At 41.1% G+C, this 17581-nt stretch overlaps 3 protein-coding genes across 7 annotated transcripts in view; 2 read left to right on the top strand and 1 right to left on the bottom strand.

Annotated features, from left to right (window-relative positions):
• Positions 1-677: 677 nt before the first annotated feature.
• On the top strand, positions 678-6521 carry LOC106654628 (dipeptidyl peptidase 9-like). Of its 5 annotated transcripts, none has more exons than XM_014374579.2 (11): positions 678-839; positions 1668-2388; positions 2536-2691; positions 2799-2961; positions 3031-3272; positions 3340-3651; positions 3728-4014; positions 4086-4414; positions 4591-4842; positions 4918-5190; positions 5257-6521. In XM_014374579.2, the coding sequence occupies exons 2-11, from the start codon at positions 1874-1876 to the stop codon at positions 5602-5604; spliced, it is 2877 nt and encodes a 958-aa protein (XP_014230065.1). In that variant the 5' UTR covers positions 678-839; positions 1668-1873; the 3' UTR covers positions 5605-6521. The 5 variants fall into 5 exon arrangements, with proteins under 5 accessions (XP_014230065.1, XP_023314927.1, XP_014230063.1 ...); XM_023459159.1 differs by lacking the exon at positions 678-839 and adding an exon at positions 1015-1265; XM_014374577.2 differs by lacking the exon at positions 678-839 and having other exon boundaries at positions 1448-2388.
• An 86-nt stretch (positions 6522-6607) lies between these two features.
• On the bottom strand, positions 6608-7417 carry LOC106654751 (39S ribosomal protein L51, mitochondrial). Its single transcript, XM_014374751.2, has 2 exons — positions 7264-7417; positions 6608-7162 (listed from the first exon to the last, which is right to left on the bottom strand). The coding sequence occupies exon 2, from the start codon at positions 7151-7153 to the stop codon at positions 6665-6667; it is 489 nt and encodes a 162-aa protein (XP_014230237.1). The 5' UTR covers positions 7154-7162; positions 7264-7417; the 3' UTR covers positions 6608-6664.
• A 2126-nt stretch (positions 7418-9543) lies between these two features.
• LOC106654883 (protein Skeletor, isoforms B/C) overlaps positions 9544-17581 on the top strand; it is a 63246-nt gene continuing 55208 nt past the window's right edge. The window contains exon 1 of the mRNA XM_014374984.2: positions 9544-9632. The gene's annotated coding sequence lies outside the window, so the exon portion shown is untranslated. The remainder of the gene's footprint in view (positions 9633-17581) is intronic.

Raw genomic sequence — 17581 nt, 5'->3', positions numbered from 1 at the left:
CTACTATCCGTCTGCTACTGCGGAGTCGTAGTAGTAGTAGTAGTAGTAGTAGACGAGCGAGAAAAAAAACGGCCGCGATGCAAAGCAAAGCACGTCGAAACTCGCTAATGAGTTTTTTTATCCTCTCTACTACTACTACTACACACCTTTCGAAAATGCTAATCTCTGCGGCGGCTCGGCGCAGCGCTATGCGTGGAATTATTCAAACCCGTTTAAAAAAGCAGCGGGACCCGAAAAAAAAAGTAACGTTACGCTAATATTATAATAGAGTGTCGCGCCGACGACGACCGATCGTCTGCTGCTCGCGCGTAAATATTCCGCGCCGTTTCGTTTTATACTTTATCGCGGCTACATAGTGATATACATATATCTTACACAATGCGTATATACGATACGCCGGAGATATGTAAATGGTATTATATATAAAATATATATCTACGTGTATTTTCACGTATATGTATATGGAAAGACGTATATCGGAGGAGAAGCCGAGAGAGCCGCGCGAATATTACTACGCCACTATACGACACACAGCCAAGAGAGGAGGAAGGGGCTCGACTTCTTCTTTCGAGAGAGAGAGAGAGAGAGAGAGAGAGCAGCAAAAAAAGGTAGGAGCAAACGGCAACCGAGCGTATAATAATATAAAGAGAGAAACGTCGAATCCTGCAAAGTTCATCGGCCAGTAGTAGTAGTGGTATAGTTAAGCTCTCGTGTGCGCGCCTCGTGTGATCAAGAGCATTATTATTAAAGAGTCTCGACGTCGTCGTGCCTGCCTTTATTTATCAACACGAGCGGAGAGAGAGAGACACATGGTGAATTTCATATTTTACAATATACATGTATGTAAACATCGCACACCTATACACAGACACGGGCACAGATAAGTGAGCTTTAAATACGTGCGTCGTGCGCTACTGCGTTTTATAATACTGTTAGCTCCGCCGCTGCAAGATAATGAGAAATAATAATGCGCTGATTTAACACGGTATTCACGTTTGTAGTTTTAAAGTGGCTCTAGCAGCAGGCGGTAGCAGAGAAATTATTATCGAGACACATCGCGAAATCTTTTCGCGGCTCGGGCGTCATCGCGTCACGCGCGAATCTTTCGTATCCGAAGCGCCCGCGGCGGCTCTCTCGTCTGGTCACTGGTGTGCTCGCGCAATTCTATTATAATCGGTTTCTAACCTAAAAATAAAAGTTCGTGCGCGCGGGGGGGCGGGGGTGGTCTTCGCAGCACATATACAGATACACAGACAGACAGAGCAGTAGGTGAAGCAGCAGCAGTAGTAGCAGCGGCGACGACGACTCGCCGTTTTTGCCCATATAATACGTAACGGAATAATACGGACTGTGCCTATTACGCACACTTTGCTCGTATGTACATATCTATCGCTGTGTAGTAGACGTGTGTTGGTCGTTATATATATACACACACACACACATGACTCGAGAGACAACGACGACGACGACGACACAACATATGTAATATATTTGCGATTATCGTACGTGTAGAGCCATCGAACGAGCCGAACTGCTCCGAAACGCTGCTACCGCTGCTGCTGCTATTACTCTGCGCTGGTGTTGGCTCTGAATGGGCTTGTGCCAAAAGAGTTGAGAGAGAGAGAGAGAAAGAGAGAGCGAATGAGAAAATATAACATGCCGTCCAGGTGCGACGAGCAGCTCGACGCAGCGAGGCAACAGCAGCAGCAACACGACGACGAGCCGACCAATCGGCAGTGAGCCTGGCAGAGCTGACACAAAAATAATTTATCCATTATCGTTCTCCCTCGGAGGCCCTCGACGTCTTCTTTATTATTATTTTGTAAATAAATCATCCGACTGACAAGGAGATATATACGTGATATAATCGAGGATGGACAGCAGCGCTGATACTGTGCTCGACACCGGCGGCCTGGCGGTTGGCGACATTCTGCTCGCCGATCACAACAATCATCATCACAATCATCACCACCATCAGCTCAATCATCTTCATCATCAACTGCAGCCGTCGTTCATTCAACAACAACAACAACAACAACCACAACCAGCAGCAGCAGCAGCAGCAGCAGCACCGCAGAACAGCGGCAGCAACTCCGAATTCGCCAATTGCTTCGCGACCGCTGCTGCTAGCTGCGAGTTCGTCATCGGCGGCGACGATCACAATGATCGTGTCAACAATGCGACGACCTGCTTCGCGCCCGGCGGCCCGACGTCGTCTTCATCCACGACGACGACGACGTCGACGACCGCGAACAGTGCCGACGGTGGCGGCAAGAAGACCTGGAACGAGCTGCGAGCCGCCGTGAGTGATCTGCGCCGCAAAGTGTCCAGCCTATCGTCCGGCTCCGTGCCTGGCTCGATCAACTTCAGGTCGCTGCCTGATGGCAGGTAATTTTGACAATTGTCTCTTTTTGCACTTGACGAAGCAGCTCTCCTATGGTATAAGCAAATGTCCCATTCGTACTCTGGTCAGCTGACTTTCGAAGGTTTATTTTGAGCTTGACATTTTTGTACAATTTTTTTGTATATTTTTAGGATAAGAATATACTTCTTGAGCACACCTAGCAACGCTTGGGAAAGAACATTATTGTATGCGGATGTGGCCCACTCGGATCATGCAAATGGCTATCGATTGCAATGGCAGCCCGTTCTTGAAAACAACTTCCAATGGTTGATAAATTATTTGCCAATGTTTGAGCCTTTTTTTTATTTTTTTTTTTCTTATCGACAAATTATTTTGCACTATTGTCAACGATGTAACATTCGAAGCTTGGCTAAATAGAAACATTTTCTTGTAGTATGTCAAGTGCCAATCAATTATCAAAAGAAGAACAATTATTATGGGAACGAAAAAGATTAGCAACCGGTGGTATAACCAGTTACGAAATACATCCTGAGGGTGGGAAATTAGTATTTCCAGCAGCCAGTAGTCTTTATCAATGCATAGATACTGGTTTTATGGTAAAAATATTTATTCAGTATCATTTGAACACCTGTAAAAATATTTGTATTTAATTCTGTTTCTTTTAGCCAGGACCGTTATTTCCTTCAGAATTGAGGATGTCTACTTCAGGTGCCAAATTATGTCCACAAATTTGTCCATGGAACAATGCTTTAGTCGCATATACTTGTGCCGGTGATATTCATGTATCCCACAGTATAACGGGTTCATCTGCCCGATTAACATATGCCAAAAAAGGAGGTAAAAGTTTGGCTGAAGATCCCTTAAGTGCCGGTACACCATCTTATGTAATGCAAGAAGAGTTTACGAGGTACATCATTTAACATGTGCATTAGTTGAAGGAGTTTTTTCATTAATTCATTTGCTCTAACTTGCAGATATATTGGTTATTGGTGGCAGCCAGTTTCACCAGATGGAATTTATAGAATACTTTATGAAGAAGTAGACGAAAGCGATGTCAAAATATTTTGTTTTCCTTCTTCTGACACTTCCCAAGAAGCCGATGAATTTAGATTTCCACGAGCTGGCACAAATAATGCTAGAAGTAATTTAAAAATGGTCCAATTCAAAGTTACTGACACTTATCAAATCACTGACATTGAAACTCTTGAACTTCAGTACCCATTACACATTATGTTTTCTTGGATGGAATATATGGTTAGAGCTGGTTGGACAAAAGATGGAAAACAGTAAGATTACTCGTTGCAAGCATTGATGAACTCTGTCGATAGAGTTAAATCATTTGAATGTTTGTTATGATTTCAGTGTTTGGGTCCAATTACTTGACAGAAAACAGCAAAGACTTGATCTTGTATTAATTTTGGTAGATAATTTTTGTGAGACTCCACCAAATGTATATCTTTCTGAAAATAGGTTTTCACCATTATCAGGCAGCATTCAAGTAATATATTCACAAAAAAATAATGTGTGGGTGAATGTTAATGATTTATTGTACTTTTTACCATCTCGTGATCCTGCAGAGGTTAAATTCATTTGGGGCAGTGAAGAAACTAATTATAGACATCTGTATCTTGTAACAGCAGGTATAGGCGGTATGTGAAATACACTAGAATCTTATATTTGATGAAATAATGTTTATGGTTTTTTATATCAAAATTAACAGGAATTGGAAATGGCATTGAAGATACAACTGAAAAAATGGATTGTCTATTTTTGCAACCAAGAATACTATCAAAAATTGCCTTAACTAGTGGTAATTGGGAAGTTCTTGGAAAAGAAATATGGGTTGACGAAGCTAATTGTATTGTATACTTTGTTGGTATGAGGGAAGGTCCCTTAGAACAGCATGTATATGCTGTTTCTTTGCAACGTCCTTTAGAGATACGATTACTTACAAGGCCTGGTTACAGTTATACTAATGTATATTTCAATCAGGAATGTACAATGATGGTCGCTGTTTATAGTTGTATAAATTCTTTGCCTGCTTGTCAGGTGCGTTCTAAAACATAAATTAATGTTTTAAATTAATTAATTTTTTGTTTCATAAAAAAAAGTATTAGTTACAATTTACGTATTAAATGTATTCATATTAATACACACAAAATCGGTAGTGCGTTATCGTGCTGATTGACAGTTTCAGCTTTAATAAAAATTATTTTACTTTACAGGTTTTCAGAATATCTCATTCTGACTGGACTGTGGAAAATATTTCTTTAACTCCTGTCGGATTTTTACTTGAACCATCCGCACCAGAATCAAATGTTTTTATCCCAGAATTATTTAGCTACAAAATTTCTTCAGGAGATGTAATATATTCAATGATTTTTAAACCACACAATTACCAACCTGGAGTAAAATATCCCACAGTTTTGAATGTTTATGGTGGTCCTGAGGTACAACTAGTATCAAACACTTTCAAGGTTTGTTAAAATTATGTACATCTGTAGTACTTTTCTCCACTTTATCCGCTTACTTTTTATCATTGACTTTCGCAGGGGATGAGAAATTTAAGGATGCACATGTTAGCAGCCCAAGGGTACTGCGTAGTGCTGATTGATTCTCGTGGTTCGCATCATAGAGGCCTAATTTTCGAAAGTTATATACAAGGCAAAATGGGAACTGTAGAACTTGATGACCAAGTTGAAGTACTTAGATGGCTTGCTAATACAACTGGTTGTATTGATATGAATAGGGTTGCTATTCATGGGTGGTCATATGGTGGATACTTGAGTTTAATGGGTCTGATCCAATATCCTGATGTTTTCAAGGTAAAATCGGAAGTTTACAAATATTTTTGGATCTATTTCCATGAATTAAATTGATACTTTCATCAGGTTTCAATTGCTGGAGCTCCAGTATCTTCATGGTACTACTATGATACAGGCTACACTGAACGATACATGGATCTACCTCAATCCAATGTGAGTGGCTACATGGCGGGCGACATTTTAAATTACGTAAACAAATTCCCCGATGAAGAAAATCGGTTACTCATAATTCACGGTCTAATCGACGAAAATGTTCACTTTTATCATACAAGTCAGCTGATTAACGCATTAGTGAAAATGGGAAAACCATATCAACTACAAATTTATCCTAATGAAAGACACAGTCTTCGAAGTTTGGATGCAAGCAAACATTATGAAACGACGCTATTGTCGTTTTTACAAAATAATTTGTAAATCTGTTAACAAATGAAACTAGCTTTATATTGAATCAATGAAAAGAGCACAAATAAGTATAATTGTTAAAATGAAGATGATAACAAAGTTGCAAGCCTAAGCTACCAACTGCCGGTTTTATACATGTATATAGTATATGAATGTACAAGCATTCAACTTTTATGATTTTTTTTCTTAATTGTTACTGCTGTCTTAAAAAGATACAATTTAGAGTGACTTGTAAGCAAAGACGAGATTTTTAAAAAGACTAACAGTATTACAAACTTAAACGAAGATTTATGTTTGCTACTGTAAATTTACAAAGCTTTCAATCATCTTCAGTTGTTTTGAAATTTTTACAAGTAATTTTGAACTTTTAAATAATGTATATACTTGTAAATTTTATCGTTAATACTGATAATGTGTAATAGTTGATGAAATATTTAATTTGTTTTGTGAATTTTGTTCAAGATATGATTAATGCAAATGAATTCATTTGATTTTTTTAAAAACTATCTAAATTATAAGCGATGGGCAATACTCACAGTTATTTCTGTATATTACATAAATGAAAGTAGCAATTTTATAAAATAATTTATAAATACATTTATAACTTATAAATTTATATATTTATAAATTTATAAATTTTAAGTATCAATTATAAATATAATAGTCATGTATAGCTAAAATTGTATTTATTTTGCAATACGGTCACATATAATCTTATATCAACTATAATACATTCATATAAGATTATTTTGATCATCTGTGCATTCTTGTAATTTTTATAATTTTACAGTTCTGTCAGTTATTAAACATGTATTTTTGGTAGGAAGAGCAAATATATTTGCAATTTCTTTGTTGATTTATGTGTTTGAAGCAGGTTGATAATTACATGATTCACTATTAATAAATTAACTATTTTATGAAATAAAAAATAACGTCATTTTACTACAACCCACCTTCCAAAATGATTAATAAAAGAAAAAAAATTACCAGTGAAAGAGGATTTATTATATCTAATCAGTTGTTGTATTTAAATATATACAAGTAAAACAATTAACAATATATATCTACAGAATCATTTGTAAGAAATGCCTGTTTTTGTTTTTCGATTAAGGAACTTGTACAAGTACATTATTCGTTTATTCATATCTTTCCACTTGGTAGGCCTTGCAATTGGATAAATACCGGATTGAAGCATTTGCCTTCTTCGTAGCAACATTCTATATTCTTGATCATCGCGCTTGATACCTTTCAACCACATAGGAGTTTTGTACATAACAGTTGTCAATTTGATTCGACCATTGGTCCAAATGTCAATGTAATCATTCTGACCAAACATTGCTTTTTTCTTTGACCAAGAATCAACCGGACGATAAATTGGCATCTGGATAATTGGTTTGGCATCATCGGTGTGAGCCAAGAGTCCTCTTTGATCTATGTGCTCCTTATAACCATAAGCTCTGACACATCTCTTTTTATCCGCAAAATATCTGAAACGAACTGTAGTGATCTGTGGCACCCAAGCTTTCAAGGTGGACTTGACAAAACTGGATAAATTGGCCATTATGATAACCTAGACGAGAAAAATTATACTGTTTAGAAAAGCACTATTCATTGACAAACTGTTTCATGTCCACTCAAAATGTATCGTAAAATTTGTAATTTAAATCTAACCTTAAAATAATTGAACTATTTTCGTGAAAATCTCAATGAAATTGTCAATTAATCCAACTATCAAAAACTTATATAGACACAAATAACACGACAACTCGCGATGCGGTGCCCCATTCGGAGTTACCTACAGAACAGATTACAAACTCGTGCGGAGTACCGACACAGCAAAATACTTACGAGGCCGCTCGCACAACTTATGGGTGTCTGCTGTGATGCGGCTCGCGGTTGTGCCGTTCATTATCAGCAGACGAACATTTTGAAACGCGCTTAAAAGTGTCAAGTTAAAATGAACTTTTTTCAAAACATTTCTTTGATTTGTTGAATAACTAAAGCTGACTTTAATTAAAGTTTTAATATATTCACAATTACCTTTTACGAACATTTCAAAAAAATCGGAACAAATGGTAAAACCGGCATTTATTCAGCCTACGATATATTGAATATTATTTGACCATTCAACTATGAATGAATTTTATAGCATGGAATTATTGGTGGCATCTCTCTATATTTTTGATCCCGAAACTGTCAAGGGATTCTCAAAAACTAGAAAAACATTTATTATTTCGATCAAAGAACATTTTTAATTATTTTTATACATGAATTCATAAAATACATTAAAATCCAAATCGTTCAGTGAAGAGTGCCATTACAGGTATAATAAATTTGAATGTTTTTGGTATTTTTCGAATTTGTTAAAATCGCGATCAATACAGATAAGGAAACAGAAATTCAAAAACTAAATGTAAATACTCGCGTACCCAACTCATCAGTCACTTTGTAGCTTACTACAAAATACAGGGCAAGCAAATGCATTGTTCTCTCTCTCTCTCTCTTTCTCTCTTTGAACGAGACAAGCATCTAAGCTCGAGCTGAATATTTATCGATCATCGAAGGCACAGATACGATTCGGAAGGTGACTGTTGACCTCGAAGATCTCGACCCTGCGTGGAGTTTTTTTCAGGACAATCCCTTCACTTTCGTTATAAGCCCTCTTATTGTGTGCACGCGCGCTGGATAAAAAAAATTAATGCCAATGCCTCAATGTCACAGAATTTTTTATACATTCATTTATAAGAAAGAGATCGGTTTTTGAGAGCAGTTAAAAATCCGAGGATAAATCCATCTCGAGTAGCTTTTTAAAATAGTCAATTTTGTTTTTTCCAACGAAAAAAGACGATACTACAAATTTCGAGTAAATATTTAAATGTGATAATTATTAAAGCGGTATATATACCCACACGGTGTGCCGCACTGCAACGAGTGCATTAGGAAAATCGAGTGAAAGTCGTTCGAAAAACGGCTGCCGTCGCGCGCGTATATAACAGCTGCGTGAAGGGTGGAAAACTCGATTTTATATTACTGGCAGAGAGAGAGAGAGAGTAAGAGAGTGAGAGAGACGGTATCCTTTGTATATAGATATAGAATATATACAGAGGGAAGTAAACGAGACGGAAAGATCGATGCGGTGACAGTGTGCGGCGGTGCGGCGGCGGTCGGGAAATGAAGCAAGAGAGAGAGAAGAGAGAGCTAGGAAATATAATAATAGGCGAGCTTCACCGGGGCCTTTAATAAAGCGTTTGTGAGTCGTTTTTTATGTATCGCGTATACAAAAAAAAAAACAAAACAAAAAAAACGACGAGGAGGTATTAATTTTGAAAAATCGTCGTCTCGACTCACGGCCCCAATTTATATGTATACGATTATTACGTGGGCACACCGATCTCGCTCGATCCGCAGCCTTGGCCGAATCTCTCTCTCTATAGGTATGCATAATCCCTTATAGTCGCGAACGTAACTAGTTGCTGATAACTGGTAAGGGTGGAGGGGGGAGTTCGTTGCGTGCGCTCGCTCTCGATGTCGCGTAATAATAATTGCTCGACTATACACAGGCAGCCGTACACATCCATGCCCATGGTATATATTTTATATACGTATAGGAAAACGTGCCTCGACAGCTAGCCCGTATGTATGTATTATTATATATAGCGTAGAGAAGCTGCTACGAGCTGCGAGGACAAAACGCGCAAGCTCCGACGCTCGACGCTCGACGACGAGAGCAAGCGAGAGAGAGAGAGAGAAGCGTGGCTAAAGTTTGCAAAAGTCGGCTCGCTAGAGCTAGAGCTAGAGAGAGAGCGAGCGAGGGTGGGTGGGAGTGAGAGAGAGAGAGTCAGCGAAATTGAGATGGAACGTGCGAACGAACGAACGGTGGCACTGCCAGCGACGAGCACCCACCGATGCTGCTGCTGCTCCGGAGTACAAGTCGGAGTGGCGGTGCGGCAGGAGCCGTCCTCCTCGTCGTCGTCGTCGTCGTAGTGCGCGTAGTTTCTTTACAACTCAAGCGCGCGAGCGCGCGCGCCTCGATAATAATGGTAGATATTTTATGGCAAAATTTCAATGAGAAAAAGAGAGACGAGCCTCGTCACACATCTTTATTGTTAATTTGCCCACTCGCGAGATGCCAGAATCGTTATATTACATCGGGCAGTACCGATTCACGCGTTCGCCTCGGTTAGATCAATCGGTGTCCACGAGTCGAGTGCCTCTGCTCGGCTGGGCAGTTATTATATTATCATGATATGTTCTCCAGTGTGCGAAAGCAAAAGGAAGAGAGAGAGAGAGATAATGGCTACTCGTTAAAGTGCCGATTTCTCTCTCTCTCTCTCTCTCTCTCTCTTCCGCTATAATAATGCAAAAGTGTGGCAGTTCCGTTTTTGGCAGGGTGCAAAAGTGCTTCGGGCTCCGAGTGCGTTTCCATGAAAATTTGGGAAAAAAGTGTGTCACCGGATCACGTGTGAAAGTGAACGATGCCCCGATGATACACGGGCACCACCGTTTTCTGTATTTTAAAGCACTTGCAGAGCTTGCAGGTACAGCTTGCACGCATTACATCCTTAAGCAGTGTGTGTGTGTGTGTGTTGTAGTATATTTATCTCGATGTGCCTTGCATACTTTTCACATACGAATCTCATTCGATTTTTTTTTCTTTTCTTTTTTGAAACTCGAGCACTGCGCGTAAAAAGTTTCACGAAAACTGCTGGTACTCGAGGCCATACGCGTGGATTCGTATTCGTCGTCGCATCGTCAGGGACTTTTGAAGCTTTTTTCGCCTCTCTCTCGATGTATCTCGCAGCGACGTAATAAAATTGTCGAAAGATCCGTTTGGATTAATTTCAATTTTTTTTTTCTCTTTACTCCGGTAAAAATGGTGGGCGAACGAGTACAACTTGACTCTCGCTCGGCGTAAATAACATCACGAATGCGCGACTACGCTGCTTGGATTCAAGAATTTTTACCATACCGCAAAGAGAAAAACGTGTAAGCTGCTTTGGATTGCTGATAAACTTTTCCTTTCTCTCTCTCTCTCGTTCTGTCATATTTTTACGCTGTAAATGGAATGTCAAAGAGAAAATAGCTTGAGTCGTTGGAGAAGAAGAAGAAGAAGCGGCTTTTGCTTTGGATTTAGCGCCTCGCCTCGCACGTACATACATAGACAAGGGCATTTTATATATACCAAGAAAATAGCAGTTGCCGCAGTGCATCGCACGTAAGAGACGCGCCTTTTTGTCCCGTATTATATATATAAAGTACTCGTCGCTTCATTTTTCTTTTCTCTTAGCTGCTAATACATAGATAGAGAAAAGTACCGTATCTCGCGTTTGTAACGAACGACATAGAAAAATATTAATAACAACTGTTATCATCCGTTCGATATTCTAATCCGTGCTTCGTCGATCGATATCCTCGCGAGCTGCAAGCTCTCTCTCTCTCTCTCTCTCTCCCCAAGGCAACGCCGCCAAAAATCCATCCTAGTTCAATTTTTCGCGTATACATATTACGATACGTAATCGCGTGTCACGCGGGTAAATGGAGTTCGGAACATTCTACGCAGGTGTTGAAACGCGACGAACACAAAGTGAAAACAAACGAGTCGACAACTCTCCGATATCAATTATATAGGCGGGTTGGCAGCGCACGCGAGCGAGCTTATTATTATATCGGCGGCGGGGGCAGCTGTCGAGGCGTATATACACGATTGCTGCTTCGAGCTAGAGGCATAATAATATAAATGCCGCGCGCTAGTACAAGGGAAGACCATCGGTGCAATTACAGGAGCTAACGGCGAGCAAGTCGAGTCTACTACTAGCCTCAAATGGCGTTTGTAGGCCATTAGTAAACTGCCATAGAAATTAAGTGCTCCGCTGGAGCGCTTCTCTCTCTTCTCTTTTTTTCCCAACGCTCTAGCTATATAGCTCCTTGCCTCGTGATCTCTCTCTCTCTCGCTCTTTTGCCCTGTAGCTTTTCTGCACTCGCTTTACTCGAGCGCAAGCTTCTCTCCTTCTTTGTTTCGCAGGCAGCAGCGAATTTCTTACGCAAGCGTAGCGCGAGTGAGAAAAATTGCTCTCTCTTACTCTTTCCTCGAGTAGACACGCCAACAATAACAACTTGTTTTCTAGCGACGCTGTTGCTGCAAGCTCTCTGCTGCTGCTGCTCGAGCTTATGAGAATTTATAATCCTTCTTTGTTCAAAGGTTGCGCTGCGGTGGTGTAGTGGCTGCGCGCGGTGGACGACGCGATCCCGCAGCGTCTCATTTTTCCGCCGCGACAAACGTCTCCCCAACCGAGAGAGAGAGAGAGAGAGAGAGAGAGAGAGTACGAGAAAATTTTGTGCAAGGCTTGATTGGCGCGCGACGCGACGATCGAAAAATCAATGCCACTCGTCGTATATACAAGTTACGTACGATAGGCATTATACGTTCGAGGGGCGAGCTTGCAAGCTCTCGCTCACGTGGTCGCGTTATAATATCCTCGTGCGCGCGCGACCCAGTGCACGCACTTATCGATTCGTTATAAAGAGCGAATTATGTAAAACGCGTGCGTTCGGTATGAAAGAAACGAAGCTGGACTAACGAGTCGTTTGCACGTAAACACACACACACACACACACACACATGCACGCTGATATTAATTATTTAGCGCTCGACAGGGCTAAATCGCGCGACAAGCATCTCTGTTGCTGTTAGCTGCTGTGCTCTCAGGGACGGAGAGAGAGAGAGAGAGAGAGAGAGAGAGAAAGGGAAATTCGATTCTTATTACGCGCCGAGAGTGAATCAACGAACAAATTAGTCGCGAAGCGCAGCAGCAGCGTCACAACGTACATATACACGGATAGTGGAGCGCGCGCGATCGAGTGCGTATAAACCAACGTGGCGCTACACATTATTATACGTACATAATATCTGGCATCATGTGTGTGTGTGTTTGTGCGTTATGCGCCTCGGCTGCTGCTGCTGCTGCTGCTGCTGCTGCTGGGACGCGTACTATAATTTTCACTTACGCCGCATCGCTGATTAATATACAATAGAATGCGCCGACAGCCACCCGCGTCATATGTGCCTATATACGAGCCTATACAGCGTGCCGCACGTGCTTAATAGTACACGCGTGTATATGTACGTAGACACCACCGGCGGCGGCGGCGGGTGAAATACATTCAATTTCTGTAATACATTTATGTATTATCGTATACACGTCGAGACTCTCTCGTACATGTATAATTGAGTAATTGAAAATCCAGATGTACATATTACTCGAGCTTTTTTAGCTTTTCGCGTTTTTGTCGAATTCTAAGCGCGTCGATTGCGGAAGTCGCGTCGGCGACTGTGAGTACCGAGAGAAAGATAGCTGTATAATAATGATAATAATAATAATATAATACAGCCATAAGCGAGGCGAGACGAGGATGAAAAAGTTTTGCCGCTCGTAGAGCCGTAAAGCAGCAGCAGCGCGCGAAAGCTCGACGGCGAGATGAAATTAACTCCCTGTATAGATACTTTAGTGTCGAAGAAGAAGAAGAAGAAGTAGTAGCAGAGGAAGATGATCGCGGGGGCGTGTGTATTATATATATACGCGCGTGGGAAAGCGCAACTGGTTGATTTATTATTACCGTTGCAACAGCTCGTGCTGTATTATGATACGCGTTTATTTCATTTTATTTTCATTTCATTGCCCAGACTCGAGGATTTGATATACCATTTTGAAACTTTTTATCGAACGAGAGACGCTATTGTCTGGGCAAAAGTAGAAAGTTTTTAGATGATAATCGCTGTATGCTTACGAGTGAAATAGTTTTGGCGAAAATAGCAATGTTTAACTCTTGTTTTAATCCATTTTGTGAGCTAATATGTCGAAGATGCTATTTTTCATTGTGCTGAAAAAGTAATTAATACCGAAGTTGCCGCTAGATGGCACGTGTCCAAATACCGAGAAGTCGAAAGAAGAACAGCAGAGTTATTGGAATATAAAGCAGTAAAAAAGTTATTATGTCAGTCTACTAGGTCATGAACTCACTTGGCTCAGTCATTGCTGTAGTATCTCTCAAAATCTCGGGCTTTTCTCTTGATACATTGACAACCATCCCAGTTGCGTACACTAATTTTCATCACAACGTGCGCTAAAGTCGATTTTCAGATCGCCAGCCGTGCGCGGAAGTAACACTTTCCGCACGCAGTAATGAAGAAATACGATTCATAATACTTTTGATTACTTATACTCATACTTGTACAATAATTTTCACTTTGCCAATTGCAGATTCAGAGATAGAGGGGCCCTCGCCATCTAGCGACAAAGGTTGAAAGTAGTATCATCGTATTCAATGTAATTGAAAATCGAAAACTGCGTTCAATATTTTTTACGCAATTTTAATATAAAAAATCGCCAACAATCAAGCCGATTAGTGGCAATGTATTTAAAAACGATTTACGTTCAATTTTCGATCATCCGACTATAATTAATGTTGAGCATTTCTACCAAGGAAAGATGCATCCTCGTAATAAAAATTGGAAATAATGTTTTGCCGAGCGATGTATAGAACAAGAGAACAAATCTATTGCATATCAGTTATATTTGCGCACACGATGATATACACATAACACATACACATCTACCGGCAATCGCAAGTTTCTTAATTTTGTTTATAAAGCGTCTATCTGCTTCGACTCTCCTCCTCTTTCATCTTGCACGCCTGACTCTCTGATCCGCTTCATGTGGCTATTGCTGCTGCTGCTGCACTTTATCTCTCGACGCTGCAGCACACGGGGAGCATATACAGTAGCACAGCGCGTCGTACAAAACGCACATAGACAATGGATCGAGTGGCGGCGGCGGCGGCACAGAGTGTGGCACCCTCGCTACTACTACGGCGCCCAGCCAACGGCCGATTGAATTCGACCGAGCGGCATAATAGATATCTATATGCTACGCGCGGCAAATTAAATACCAGCGCGGCCAAATCGCTTTATTCAAATGTACGCCATCCACCCCCCACCCCCCGCTGCTTCATCTTCTTCTTCTTCATCGTGCAGTCGTCCTCCTGTAGCGCCTACGACGATCTCTCTCCATTGATCGTAATAAAATCGTCCCCCCCGCCCCATATACCTTTATCCATCGCGTCGACTTAACGGCTCTTATGTAACAATGTTACACATTACACGATAGACAACCCTTCGGAGAGAGCCGCTGCTGCTGCTGCTGCTGCGTGCTCTGCGTGTTTTTCAATATTGTGTTCCGCGCCTGCCTGCCTGACTGCCTATATAGATGTATATATTATCGTGCTCGGCTCTGCGATGCCGAGGGAACAAGTTTTACCATTGGCCCTGTATATAGCTCGAGCAAATTGACGTTTGAAGGGCTGCCGTGGCAGCAGACGCTCGGAATATATGTATGTATGTATCGCGGAACATTTTCGGCTTCCTTTCGTTCCTTGCGCGCTGCAGCGAAATTCAAATGCTCCCCCCCCACCCGCGCGCGCACACACTTTTGCGGATTATTTTTTCATTTTTTTTTTCAAAAGTCAGTCTACATTTTATTCGAAAACTCGAGAATATTTCAAAAAATATTCGATATTCGATGTCTTTCAAAAAAACTTTTTTTCCACCCCCGCGAAATAAATCTAGCTTATAACAGGCCGTACGAGTTACGCTTCCTCGCGCAAAATTCGATATTCCAAAGTAAGGCGATCCGCAGTTTTCATCCCAGCCCTCGAGTCAAGAAAATATTCTCATTAGGAGGATCAAGATTCGTTCGTTTATAGCCCTACGCCCAATGTTGTACAAATTGCCTATATACATCTTTGCACGATTATATTGTAAAAGCGGACGCCTTGGTGAAAATGCTCATCATTGATGATTGGCTAGTAATCATAAACTGACAATTGGAAATGTTTTGAAATCTATCATCATGGATTGGCTAGTTTTTGGCCATTTTTCAGTTACAATTATATTCAATATATTAAGCGCATTTTAAATGATCAACAAATGATAATTTTACCATTTCCAAAAATTTAGGCCAGTTTTTAACTACTTTAAAAAGTGCCTTCATCACTAGATGGCGAGTACCTCAATATCTGTAAACTCGCAAGTGGCGAAGTAAAAATAATTATATAAGTAAGAGCAAGATTAATGATCTATTCAACATTCTCATTATCCTGTTATGATGGTACCGCTAGACGACGAGAACCTCTATCCGTGAATCTGCAAGTGGGAAAGTAAAAATTATTCAATAAGTGAAAGCATGATTTTCGAAATTATATTCATTTAGTGGTGAACATGAAAAAATTTTTTATAGAAATCAAGTTAAATCCAGCCTTCACCGCTAGATGGCGAGAACCTTCCTCCGTGAATCTGCAAGAGGGAAATAAAAATTATTATATAAGTCAAAGCACAGTTCTGATTTTTTCAAATATAGTGGCTTATTATGTTTTTTCGGTGGCTTGTCGTCGTCGTCGAGGAGGCACTTGTGCTCAACGATTCGTGCGCGGACGGATAAATTCTTGCCTCGAGTCCGCGCGTTTATACAGGCCTACGATACGAATGTATATATATATCTACAGCTGTCTCGTGTAAACTTTTATACTGTGTTATTTTTTTTCTTCTTCTCTCTGCACTCGCTCGACGAGTGTGTCGAGTCTATAGTCTTTATGTCTTCCGACTTTTTTCACGCCCCATTCGCACTAATGGCCGCGCGTGCCACTTTTTCTCGGCTGCCGCCGCTCGTCTCTCTCTACAGCACTGCAGTACTTTTATACACACCTTTTTGTTCTTTTATTCTCTCTCTCTCTCTCTCTCTCGTTCTCTTCGTTAACTGAATCTGAAGGGATAATCCGATCCTCCACACTAGACATTAGACACTAAGGAGTTTTTTGTCGTCGTCGTCGTCTTTGGGGGCGCGAAGATTCCGTCAGTCGTTCTCGCGCTCGAGCGATAAGCCTCGGTAATTATTCAAATATAAAACACGAGCCGCGCACCGTCACCGAGTAAGAGAGTAAGAGAGTAGCTGCTATAATGTATAAGCTGCATATAATACGTGTTATAACATCGTTGGCCCGTTTTTCGTTGAATATTTCAGTGACGTGTGGCGTATACCTACTACCACTGCTGCTGCAGCGTAATCCCGCAAGTCTGTATATATAATAACGCCCGGCGCTATATAATAGAAAGAAGCTCGAAGCCGTGAGAGAGAGAGAGAGACCGAGTGTATAGAGAGCAGAGAGATAAAAAGAAAATCTCCTCGAGGCATGGATTGTATGTGCGGGTGTGTGCAGTGCTGGTGGCATCACAGCATCGCTTTTCAAACTCTATATATATATATGGTGCAGATCGCGACTCTCTTTACACATACAGACGTATATATCGAGGAGGGGGTTGAGGATCCCCGAGCCAACCGAGAACGATTGATTGTGAGGCACTACTATATACTACTATACAACTATATGTATATCGAGTCTGATGCGCGGCGGCTCGTTTACAACGTTATACGCGCGCGGGCGAGACTAGGGAGGAAGAGAGATATATATATATTCGCAAAATGGTAATGATGAGCTTTCGATGAAGCAGCAGTCGACCTATCGGCTGTACCGCGTGTGTACATTATATTCCCAAGAGCAATTGTCGGCGGATTATATACCCGAGTATCCCCATACGAGAGAGAGAAAGAGAGAGAGAGAGAGAGAGAGAGAGAGAGCACTGATTAAGCTCCAGCAGCAGCAGCGGCAGCAGTGTTGCTGCGAGCGCAATAATCGTAATGGGGAGAGCTCCCGCACACGTATATACAGCAACAGCGAGACGAGATTCGACAAATAGATTCGTTTTTCCTCGCTCTCTCTCTCTCTCTCTGTGCCGCAGCCGCGTTGAAAGCTCGAAAGCTCGACGCGCGAAATTATTTTTCAAGTTGCCTCGATACTACTATGTACTGTATAACATCGTTTGTTTGTCGATCATCATCCACAGCGGATTATAAAGTCTGACTTGTATGCACAGAGGGGG

The sequence above is a fragment of the Trichogramma pretiosum genome, unplaced genomic scaffold, assembly GCF_000599845.2.
Source record: "Trichogramma pretiosum strain Unisexual culture from Peru unplaced genomic scaffold, Tpre_2.0 scaffold23, whole genome shotgun sequence".
Lineage (NCBI taxonomy): Eukaryota > Metazoa > Arthropoda > Insecta > Hymenoptera > Trichogrammatidae > Trichogramma > Trichogramma pretiosum.
The sequence above is the reverse complement of the archived record's forward strand: the minus strand, read 5'-3'. Positions and strand labels throughout refer to the sequence as shown.

Excerpts from the sequence above, each read along its gene's own strand:
- LOC106654628 (XM_014374579.2), top strand. The coding sequence starts at position 1,874 with ATGGACAGCAGCGCTGATACTGTGCTCGACACCGGCGGCCTGGCGGTT. Across the intron at positions 2,389-2,535 it reads AGGTCGCTGCCTGATGGCAG|GATAAGAATATACTTCTTGA; the intron begins GTAATTTTGACA and ends GTATATTTTTAG. Across the intron at positions 2,692-2,798 it reads TTGATAAATTATTTGCCAAT|TATGTCAAGTGCCAATCAAT; the intron begins GTTTGAGCCTTT and ends ATTTTCTTGTAG.
- LOC106654751 (XM_014374751.2), bottom strand. The coding sequence starts at position 7,153 with ATGGCCAATTTATCCAGTTTTGTCAAGTCCACCTTGAAAGCTTGGGTG.